Source organism: Egretta garzetta, unplaced genomic scaffold (assembly GCF_000687185.1).
Source record: "Egretta garzetta isolate BGI_Z169 unplaced genomic scaffold, ASM68718v1 scaffold248, whole genome shotgun sequence".
Lineage (NCBI taxonomy): Eukaryota > Metazoa > Chordata > Aves > Pelecaniformes > Ardeidae > Egretta > Egretta garzetta.
This window is the reverse complement of record NW_009260596.1, coordinates 1,409,464-1,421,386: the sequence shown is the minus strand read 5'-3', so window position 1 is coordinate 1,421,386 and position 11,923 is coordinate 1,409,464. Positions and strand designations below refer to the sequence as shown.

General features: G+C 43.0%; 1 protein-coding gene across 2 annotated transcripts in view; it reads right to left on the bottom strand.

Annotated features, from left to right (window-relative positions):
- Positions 1-1,178: 1,178 nt before the first annotated feature.
- AKT3 (AKT serine/threonine kinase 3) overlaps positions 1,179-11,923 on the bottom strand; it is a 147,020-nt gene continuing 136,275 nt past the window's right edge. For both annotated transcript variants that reach the window (XM_035900259.1, XM_009644694.2), the window contains 2 exons: positions 11,731-11,833; positions 1,179-8,606 (listed from right to left, as the gene is read on the bottom strand). In XM_035900259.1, the coding sequence (XP_035756152.1) occupies positions 8,521-8,606; positions 11,731-11,833 (189 nt within the window). In that variant the 3' untranslated portion in view covers positions 1,179-8,520. The remainder of the gene's footprint in view (positions 8,607-11,730; positions 11,834-11,923) is intronic.

Sequence of the window (11,923 nt, the reverse complement as noted above, 5' to 3'; positions counted from 1 at the left end):
TTGGTTGTTGCGGTCTTTTTAAGCAGGTGAAAGGAAAGTCTTCATTACTCCTTGGATGGAGTTTAGTTAGAGATGATGAGAATTAAACTGACAGGAGCAGAGACAGGTAGACCTCTGCTTGCTGGCTGACTGCCCTGACATGACACTTCAATTGCTGCATCACTTCGTATTTAGCCCTTTGGGGTTTGTGAAGCTGCAGCTGCAGGAGGCCCACACCTCCTGTGCAGTGTCTGGCCCCTGGGCAAAGCTGGGGAGCAGCTCAGGAGCCAAGTTTGGCCCTCCTGAGAGCTCCACCTTGAGTTCTGCAGCTGTGCAAATGACAACTGAGGCTTTCGAACCAGACAAGAAGGTAGTGGCTCCTCTCCCCTCCATTAAGAGTAAAAAGTGTTAACAAAAGTCATGTATGCACCCTGAGGCTTTGGGGTGGAAATGTTGGTACCAAACTGGTTTACATGTGTACAGACAGGGCTGGTGAAAAGGCTTTTTGTGGCCACAGGTGAGAAGATGACAATGACAGCTTCTGAGTTAGAGCCATGTGTGACCCTATGACATTTCTGGGGTAGAAATGTTTTGGAGTTAGGTGGTACAAAAGCCTACTGTCTGAAAAGGGGTGCCTGAAAAAAGGAGGGTAACCTTGGGGTACAGATGGGCACACTCACTTCAGTAGTCAGCGGGGAGAGCAGTGGGTGAACCTGCCAGGCTATCAACTGGGTCACCCAAGGGCAGCTGTGTGGCAAGAGGAATGGGCTGGTTGGGCATGCTGCAAGCAACCCACAGTAGCGACGACTGTCAGGAGACTTCTTCAGGAGCTGAGTGTTTGGGTTGGGGGGTGTTTGGGTTTGGGGTTTTTTCCTTCCTAATCTCTGCCTGTACGTTAATGCTGGCCATACACAGAGGGTCACTGCAGCGTGGAGTGGGTGTCCCCTGGCTGTCACTAACCAGTCACTGACAGGGAATTCAAGCCCCGAGGCTTTCTGGGGCTGTAGTTCATTCTTCCTTGCACTGATTGCAGAAACAACTGTAGCAGTTGGTGTTGGTGCATGTATTTTGGGGGGGAAAAAAAAAGTACCATGTTACTGTTTTTAATTAATTCTTTAATGAACAGCAGCTTCATAAATTCTCCTTCTTTAACTCAGCCCCAATGGCCTTATCAACTAAGAAAAAAAAGCAAACCCCTTTAGTCCTCTAATGCAAAACCAGCCAAAGTAGAAACTTTTATTTTTATTTCTGATGTCATTTACACCTTTTAAATTCAGATTTGAGAACTCCAGTGGCTTAATTCTAGGTAGCTCCCCCAGCTCCAGTAGTTTTTGACGTCTCGCTCTGAATTCCATCCCGACGCGCTACCGAGGAAGCACGCACCGTAGCTATGCAAGCGCTGCAGGCCGGCGAATTAGCCTTCCCACCGGAGGTTTCCTACCAGCCCCCAGGCAGCAGGTTCCTGTTTTGCTGCCGCTGCCCGCCCCACACACAGGCTGTACCATTCACAGTAAACACTCGCTGGCACAGACCTGCCGCCTCCTTCCTGGAAAGGAGAAGGGGCAGGATCACAGACGTGCCCCAAAACAAGAGCTCAGTTATTTACTGCTAAATGCGAGCGACGGCTGAAGCTCATGGAGATCCTGTTTTTCAGAAATCAGATCGCTCTTGTTCTTGCTACCTGTAAGGCTTCTCGTCTTAGAAAAAGGCAAGGACAGCAGGCCCACAGGAAGCGCAGGCTTTCAAACAGCGCTTGTTTACACTGCATTACCACGGTCTCAACCGTCGCTGTATTTCTCTTCCAAGAACTCACCCGCAGGCTGAAGCGACACAAATGAGAAACACCAGCGAGGGGATAGGGACTACTTACTTACGCGCCTGGCGCTCTCTTTTGTCTTTCAGGTCTGCTCTGCACCCGGCTGAAACGTGGGCTTGCCTGAGGCTCACCCAAAGACCCTGCTGCAGAAGAGAGGCATGCTTGCTGGCGAGCTTCACCTGGTTTCTATTTGGTTTTAACTACAGAATCATAAATAGTTTGAAGCATTACCAGCCCACCAAGCTTCCTAGGAAGACAACTGAGACTTTTCTGAAAAGAAAAGCCAGTTTTAACAGCTATTACATGGTGTGGACTTAATTCATTATTTGCACATTTTTTTTATAAAATGTTTTAAACTATTTTTCTAATTGAACATAGATGTCTTTATTTACAGACTGAAATACCAATAAACTGAATTAGATTCTTATTTTCTTCATTCTGTCCTTCTGAATTCAAGTGGAAGCATGTGCCTGGGGAGGAGGGGACTGTTTGTGAATCCTGCACCAGCACACTCATTACCAGAATCTACCTGGGAACTTTATTTTTACAAGGTATTTGTCACTCTTTATACAAAGGTGAGAGCCCCAACAACTGTTCATCCATCAGAAAAGCATAAGACTGATTATATGGAATATTTCTCAATGTGGAAGAATTTCCAGGGGGCAGGTTACCCTTCAAAGCTCTCAACACCAAAGTGGTGATGCTAGGCTTTTCCACCAGCAAATATTTAGCAGTCTGGGAGATGGGCACCAGGTGAACTTGGCTTCAAATTATTGACCTCAAAACACTTGGAGGATGCAGTTGGAGGGCTTTTTTTCTCCTGGTTAATAGTGCACTTGTGTTTTTAAAAAGTACTTTCCAAATACCAGGCTGTTTCAGCAGTAATTTGTCTGAAGCTTTTGCTAACTAGTGCAGGATAAACTAAGTACATAAGCAAAAAGTTTCTGCATCTATTGACTTCAGTGTCGTTGTGGAATTGCACTAGCAAAGGGGGAAAAAATGCAAAGAACAGTTCCCCAGTAATGAAGCTCCTTCAGTCAGCATGAACACATAAAATGTAACATAAGTAGGGTAACCTCACATGTGATAGGTTACCATTTGCGGTGGGACACAACCTTTCCTCCTCTTGTCTTTTCAGAATTACTAGTGGTACAGCCCTCACATCAAAGTGGTTTGGTTTGGGGTGGTGGTTTTTTTCCCTCCCTAGTTCAATTTCCTGCCGTATGAAACTGCCAAACCCATCTGATCACCTCCCTGACCTGCATCACCAGGATGACACTAAACATGCTTAAAATGGCCTCAGGTCTTTAGGGACAAGAAAGCCTGAGGAAGAAAAGCCTAGTCAAGCTCTGGGTTTTCCACAGTAATCAGGCCGACGATATTTTAAGTGTCACTACTTTATAGATGGTTACACAGGTAAGAATATACATTTATAAATGTAGGAATATGCAAACATTTTTTTAAATTTTATTTTTGATTATTCCACAGCAGAAATCTGTGTTTAAATAGGAGAAAGTACCTATAGGCTATGGGCGCAAAGGAACTCAGGCACCTCCTCCCAGCACTTAGGCTTCACTGAGATCCTGGCACTGCCATGCCCGGGCCTGAGGCACAGCTGGACCCTCAACCTTTCCGGACAGGCCTCACCTACCACGTGGCTCCTGGTGGCTGCGTGCAGGGCCTGCTACCAGCTGCCCACGTGCACGTACATGTTTGATTTCACCAAAGCATCCTGGGCTGCTGGGTATCTGCAGCTGGAAGGAGGTTTTCCCACTTGTCCCAGGCGTAGGCTCAGTTCATTATGTTGCTGGGAGTCTAGAAGGAATCAGTTGCCCTGCAGCAGTTACTCTGCTCTGTAGCAATTAATTAGTCATTAAGCACAGACAGTGCTAGGTCTGCCTGGCTCACGTGCCCCCACCCCGGCCTCTACTTAGGCACAAAATGCTCGTTTTTACGAAGTTTACAAGTGTCAGACCAGGCGATCGGATCTAAGACAGCCCACCTCCACAGCCAGCGCGTGAGCCCATGATGGGGGACACAGCCTGACCAGTCCCACCGCTGCCGCAGCCGAGTCCTGGTCGCTGATCTCCTAATACCACTGAGCTAAAGGCTGGCTGGCTTGTGCTCATTCCTATTATGAGACAGAGGAGAAAAAGAAAAAAAAAAAAAAGAAGGGAAAAGAACAGACGTGGATGAGGCACCCTCGATGCCAGGGAAGCGCTCATGTCTGAGATCTGAGCTACAACCCAGGTGACTGGCTGCTTTAGGGACACTCAGCCCTCCTGACCGGCTGGCTCAAAGGGCCCTGGACCGGCTTGTGGGCTTCAAAGAGTCCCACTGAGGTGCCCTGCAAATCCCACCTTCCCGTGGTCTTCCTCTCCTTACCCTACCGCACTACCTAGCTCTGGGATGTGAGGCTCTGCATTTCAGTAGATGACAAATCGCTGAAATCATGGGTGCTCTGCCAGGAACGCAGCCCTGTGTAATCATTACTTGAAAAGCGTAACCCAAATTTACAAGCAACACACACACCTCGCAGAGTCAACATGAACCGCCTGTGTGGAAACAGCCTTGCTCCAAAGCACAGATACGTCTTGCTTAGTCATAGAAACTTTTTTTTTTTTTTTGACAATACTGTAACTTCATCATTTACAAGCTGAAACTGATCACCCGGTATTTGAAATACGTCACAGCGAGTTACAGTTATCACTAGGACTTCACAGCAAATAAAACTTGTAACTAAACATGCACAGATCATTTTATATATACAGTGATAAAAAAATAACGATGTACATTTTCTTGTAAGAAGAAATTAAGTAAATTCTTTGTGCATTTCAGGATTGAAACACCTAACCTATATAAAATTACTTTAAAATATGAAGTAAATATTTAACCCAAAACTTGAGAAATCTTTTGTAATCTGCAATATAGGCTTCTCATTTCAGTTTTTCTTTCTCTGACACAGAACAACTTAGGACTTTTATCCTCCAAGAGATTTAATAGTAATGTGCAGATATAAAAAAATACGTCCTTTGTGGCAAGCCTGAACATATATATATATATATATTTACAAACCTCCAGAACAAATTAGCATTAAAAAACACAGAAGTAGCAGATTGACATAGTGCTTTATTTAAGCTGTCTGTACGAAGGAAAATAATGTGCATCCCTATCATATACGTGTAAAAATACTAAGGATGTACAGTGTACAAAAACAGTTTCTTGTAGTTATTTCACATCCTTGTGGGTCATATACTTAAGGAAATAAACAGTTTAAGTATGACCAACAGTAATACGGTTTCTTGGGTTCATAGTCGTGTCTGCGTAATATCCTTAACCATATGACTAGATCTTGCATGGATCTAATGAAAGAACTAGCAAGGTCAAGAAATGTCACAAACTCTAAAGCTACAGGGAGGTAATTCAATTACCAATTTAGAGGTTTTTATTTAAATAAATACTTTACATTTCATGCTTGCCTGTAATGCACTACCAGGAGCAAGATAAGGAAATTCTACTGTAGACAGTACAAACAGTAGCAGCAAAGTGTGTACATTGAGGTGTAATATATAGACCCTGCAGTTAGTAAGGAAAGACCTTACTTTTGTACTCTAGGAGAAGCACATGGCCCCTGCAAGAACAGTCAGCTTTAAGAAGCCGCAAGTAAAGATGGGTAAAAAAAAAAAAAAAAAAGCAAAAAACCCAAAACGTAAAACAATACTGGAATAAACGTTCTTTAAGCAACAGGAATGTACTGGAAGATGGATTAGTGTGGAAAGCGAAGCTGTGTGCAAAACTGCCAAAAATCCAAACAGAAATGACCTATTTCCTCCCAGATGGCTGCAGTACAAGAGGGCATACTGTGTGGCATGGAAGTCAGTACAAGCTGGAGTCAAAGTCTGAAATGTACGGTGCTCGAAAGGCTCACCCTGGTAACCAGCCGCCACCTCCGGTCCAAATCCAGCCCACAACTGCCAATAGCAAAAGAGGAGCTGCAGAAGTTTCTCTCGGCACTGCCCGCCCCTTTGGCTTTCAGCTTGTTCAACACTGGTGAGAGAGAGAGAACCCCCCAGCCCGGGGCAGCACGGGCCCCTGACTCTCTCCGCAGGGTAACCTTGGTCAATGACACTTCAGAAGGCAGACAAGCCAACACACAGTGAAGCCTTACAAGGTCCTCAAACCATTCACCGACAGGTATTTACCACAAATCCCATCCCAACTAGCTCCACGACAGTGAGCTAACCACAGGGTTTCTGCTGCACGCAAGGAACGGCTGGCCGGAGGCACGGCACCCCTTGGTCATTAGTGAGAGGGGCCCCATGTCAAGAAACTTATTGCTATTACAAGCTGAAAACATAGGGGAAAAAAACACAGGCATGTAACACAGATTTTTAATCACCATAGTTTTAGTCTGTAAGTATGAGGCCTTTGCAGAGAACTAATTAATGCCCATCTATTAAGTACTCAGTTATTTCAGTCGCTTGCTCGCTGCATCAGTGTAGACGCCCCTACGCTACCGGTGCAGACCCGCAACGCGTTTGCTGCACTCCTCTCTCGCTCTGTAGAGGGAGAATCTCTACACGCACTTAGTGTTACAAGGTGACAGAATGAGATCCTATGTAGTCAGAATACACACCATGATAAATTTCTGACTGATTATCCATCCACTGCTAAAGATAAAACACGAAACATGAACAATTGTCTGAATTAGCCTGCGTCTTTAGCTGCCTTGCTGAAATGCCCACCTACCCCTTGACCGTCCCAGCACATGCACTGCCAGCAGTGGGCTCTGTGCCAGGACACTCAACTTTCCACATCAAGAGGCCAAGGCACCCGCGTAGGAACATCTCCCCTTTCAGACTCGTCTACTCATTCGCACAACGCAATCGGCAACACTCAGCGGTATCACAGTCTTCGTGGGAACTAACAAGATCCCAACGCAGAGATGCTTCGAATGATAATCCCACAGAGTCAGGGGTTTCAGATGTCATTAGCAAGGGCAGGTGCACGCTACCACGGCACCGCGTAATGCCCCGACTCCTAGCACCAAAGGGTTTATTATTAAGATTATCATTGCTGAAGATCAAAGCTAAAGTTTACGCACACATTCTGTTAGACACAGATCTTCGGAAACGGATGACGTTTTCCTTCTCATGATGTTTTAAATTCAGTCAATCAGGTACCACGGTTACATGTAACACGCCGGGTTTCGGGACTCTTTTGGTTGAGGGCAAACCTTCCTGAAGAACGGCTGATCCCAGAATTTTACTATTTTAATTATTAAAGTAAAGTGCTTTTCTTGTAATCACTGTGGTCTCATTATTCAAATGCAATTCCTTCATCTAGAACAGAATTTTTCTATTGTGTTGTCAGGCTCTTTTACATTACATTTATCCTCAATGGAGCACAAGATGTAGCTTTTTTGCCTGTTTGTTTTTAACTTTGGCACGTGAAGCTGGAATTCCTCACCTCCACTGCCAAACAATTAAAAGACAGTACTTCATTCACAAAAATCTGATTCTAAGCACTATGTACAATTTCAGAGCCTTGTTAAAATTTCCACATGGGAGAAAAGTGCATTATTCCCTTCAGCTTGTACAGTCCTTCCATATATTACAAAATTAACTGCTATAAGCCTGTTCTATCTAAGATGTAGCAGCATTTGCAAACATGACACATACAATCCTTATCGCTAAAAATAAATACTACTGCAGTATAACAAAAAAAAAAAAAAGAATATTCAGAGTTAAACACCTGGAGAAAAAGCTAATTCACAAACTCAAAATAAAAACGAGTAAGGCAAACACCTGTTTACCTTGGTGCACACATTTTGGTGAAAAGCAATACCATTATGCCTGTCTACATTCTTCAGCCATCAGAGGTGATGTATATCATGAAAGAAAAAGAAAAGCATGAGAAAGATGTTATCTGGTGCAAATTAGAAGACCCCTTAAACAACTTCAACTGCTGCTTTTATGCCTTCATTTCTTGCATGTATAATGTTCGATTCTCCATGATTGCACATGAACCTGGAAGTTCTACGTGGCAGGCTGGGTGAGCCCAGCCCTTCTGCTTCTTCTGTAGTATCCAACAGTAATTAAAAAATAATATATATATATTTATATATATCAACAGTTTAAGTCCTTCTCTCAAACGTTTCCTAAACAAATTCCAGCCAGATGTTAATGACAGAGACCTGCTTCAAGTAATGATATGCCTAACAAAAACCTTGCATATGTACATCACCACCCCCTACGTTTCCTTGTTCTAACCAGCACAAACAGATGAAAGAAAATGTTATAGACTCGCCTTTTTAGACTAATTACAATTTTGATTCATCTTCTAGAAGAAGATAAGCTGGACCAACATGCTTTTTGTTTAGCCTCCACTGTGAGGAAAAATAGATGACTACTGGTGCACAAAGTGTACAGTGCTGAAGGCAAGTCATCGACCTCCAGCGACACCATTAGTAACTTCTCAACGTTGTTATTACACTGAGACTGTGGGCAGCAGCAACAGCAGGAGGGCGTAGTAGAGAAAAACCTCGTATTTCATGCAAAACCGAAATGGAGTTTAGGTAGGTTTGGGATAGAAACTTGTTCAATTTGGAATGGTCTCTGAAAGTGCCCCTGCTACCTTAAAGAGTATCTAGCACTGGTGGTGATGTTCAGGAATCATTTTCAGTGATAAACCTAAGATGACAGTGAAGCAGCAGAACAAAAAAGTTATTCTCGTCCACTTGCAGAGTAGGAAAATTGGGGGAAATGCGGCCGCCTCTCATTGTCCATGCAGTCCATACCATCCTCGTCATCTGTATTAAGGGAGAAGTTCAAAATGTCATTATATTTGCAACAAAATTTTATTATTCACCTGATACCCAGCACATCTTTCAGGGTTCAGTGCTAGCGTTAAAGACTCAAGTTAAAGTAAGACTTTATTCGCATAAGCTGATGCTCGTACAGCAGAATGACGCTCACAGACAGGATAACCTTTCAGTAAGTCACCGTTTATTTCAGGGTGGGTTGGTTGGTCGGTCAGGTTTTTTTCTGATAATGATCACCTGGGAACTTGACTACATGTTCTAGGCTAATCAAAATGTGCCAGCACATAGAATCATAGAACACCAGGTTGGAAGGGACCTCAAGGATCATCTGGTCCAACCTTTCTAGGCAAGAGCACAGTCTCAACAAGATGGCCCAGCACCCTGTCCAGCTGAATCTTAAAAGTGTCCCAGGTGGCAGAGTCAACCACTCCCCTGGGGCAATTATTCCAATGGTTGACTGTTCTCATCATGACAATCATGTCCAATCGGAATGTCCCCAAGAGAACTTTTGTCCATTCCCCCTTGTTCTCTCCATGTGACTCCTTGTAAAAAGGGAATCTCCTCCTTTTTCGTAGCTACATCTAGCTTCTGGTAGCACAGAAGCCAACTGCCGATTGAAGCAGGCACTTTTCATTGTTTCTTAAGCTGAGGTCAGGAAATTATCACCTTACTGTAAATATATTTAAATATTCCTCCATTTCAAAGGGAGTTAAAAGGAAGAACAGCTACAAAATGAACAATTCATGCAGGTTCTGTGTGTTTCCATTCTTACATATTATTTTTTAGTAAACTATTTATTTTTGCAGTATTTACTGGGATCAGAGGAAACACGGACTAAGCCAAATTCATAAATATTTTTATTTACATAATTCCTGCAGTGCCAATGGAAACCAGGCACCAGATGTTGCCTAACTCTGAGAATTTGGATCTCCATTCTCAAATGGATTTTTTTACAGTGCTTATCCATAAAGACACCTCTTGAAATTCTTACTCTAATGATGTATTTATATGCAACCCTTCAGAATTATGTATCTTTTGTATCTTCATATATTCTACATATAAAAAACAGAGTTAATACCGGTTTGAGCAATCTCTATGATTAGGCTGCTCAACTTCAATAGTGCCTTGCAGTTCTGTAACTTCAAATACAGTCTCTCTTTTACACTGTCAATTTAAATTAGGTTGATGTACAGAGTTTGTTTGGTTTGCTATCACTGATTACTGCAGATACAAGATATGGTTTCAATATTCACTTAGCGTGATTTGTAAAACTTTGATATCTCAATAACTGGCCTAAATGTTATGAAAATTATTTCTGTAAGTATAAAAGATCTTGAGTTCAGCATTAGCTTTCCAATACACCGTTACCAACCCTCCAGCCCTAAACCACATTTTAACCCCCTTTTGCATAATCACACCAGGCAGAGGTGATACCATGTTGTAGGGAATGCTTGTAGATTTTAAAAGAAAAATAATGAACAATAATTTCCTGTTGCAATGCTCAGAAAAGGGAAAACCCCATGCGGTCCTTGAGCCGCTGCAGTTCACCACAGAAGGCAGCGGTGTTCCAGATCTACCCGGCAGGAGAGGAAATTCGCCTCTGTGCTGCTGGCGATGCTACTTGCCGCAGCTGCAGGTAAGGCAGCCCTGGGAGGGCTCCCCACGTCAGCAGCGCCACAGCCCATCTCTGCACTGCTCCTGGTCATCCTCCCTGCTTATGATTGGGGCGGAGTTGCAGCCCACGCTAAGTTTCATCCTGCAGCTGCCAGACCACTACCAGCACCCAAGATAGGTACTTTAGGTAGGTAGGTCCCTTCCCTGCATTGGTACTGATCACCTGCTCAGAATTCTAGAAATTCAAAGCGTATTTCGTATTGCTTCAGCCTTCGATGGATAAATAGCCATTTGCGTCGCGTATGGGGAGTTTCAAGAGTTCAGGGCTTTATGATAATGAGTCAACAGACTCCATGTTAATCTAAATCTAGCAAAATTTGTGCAAATTACAAGCATGAACAAATTCTTACCAATATAGATCGGAGAAGAATGGGGTATTTTTTTTTCACAGCAGGAAAACTTAAAATTACTTAAATGACTGTGTTCAAACACCAAAAATGCAAAATCCAGAAAACGCTACAGATCTATATAGCAACAGAAAACTGCAGCTAAACCTGGGAATCCTAAAACACCAAAAAAAGAGCTAGCTCTATGAAAGGATAATCAACCTTACTATAGCCTTTATTGTCTACCTTTGTGTCTACTCCTTCCCCGTCATCCAATTAAAAAAAAAACAAACCTCACTTAAAACAAAAAAATCTCACTTAGAAAGGAAATCCATTCAAGAACTCAGCAGCAAGATTTTAACTGCTCTGGCTTGGTGAGTAACTCTGTTAAGCTCCGGCTTGGCCGATCAGATCATGATTCTTGCGTGTGTCGCAGAAGATGACAAAAATACCAACTGTGGTGAAATTATATTCACGCCAACAAAGAAACTGTGCAAGGCCCAGTGCAGTGGTTACACTGCCGTTAATAACTTCTTTAAGAGCTCTGCTGAAGCACAGGACTTGGTAGGAAATGTCATTTTCGAGTCATTAATATCTACACAAGAGACAGCCACTTGTCTCTGGCAGCTCTTTTTTTGGTTTTTTTGGTCTTCAAAGTATTTTAAAATATGCCCAACTCACTAAAGCTAGACAACCTGCTGAAGCCACCAGCAGCGCCCACATGCTTAAAGCAGGGTCCATGCTCCAGGTACTTTGCTGAACTGGGACCTTGACTGCCCACCAGCAGGCATTTGAAGCTGGCGTTTTATTTAAAAAGAAAACAAAACCAACCCCAAACAAACAAACCCAAAACAAAACAAAACAAAAAAAAACCCCACCAAAAATGCCCCCCAAGCCCAAGCCAGGGTGATCTAATATTCTAAGCTTTGCAATTACTCCTTCTTTAAAAGAACACTGTCATTTAGAGTTCCTCTTACACACTTCCATATGATGATTTTCATTAGTAACAGCGAGAATAGCTTTTCCGTTGAAACAGATAAAAAAACCTTATACAGTGCTTTACTATAAGCTGATTATTTTTAAGTTATGCTTACACGTAACTTCCGACTTACATTTTTCAGGCGGCGTTATTGTAATAGTCTGAGCTGTAAATTCTTCATCAAAATACCTGGTGTCTGTCTCAGATGTCACTTGAGGTTTAAAAGGAGGTACAAGCTGAAAGGGATCAAGAAACAAAATTGAATTACTATACCTGAAACCAGCCAAATGACTACCAGGAAAACAAGTAACAACTTCTTTTTCCCT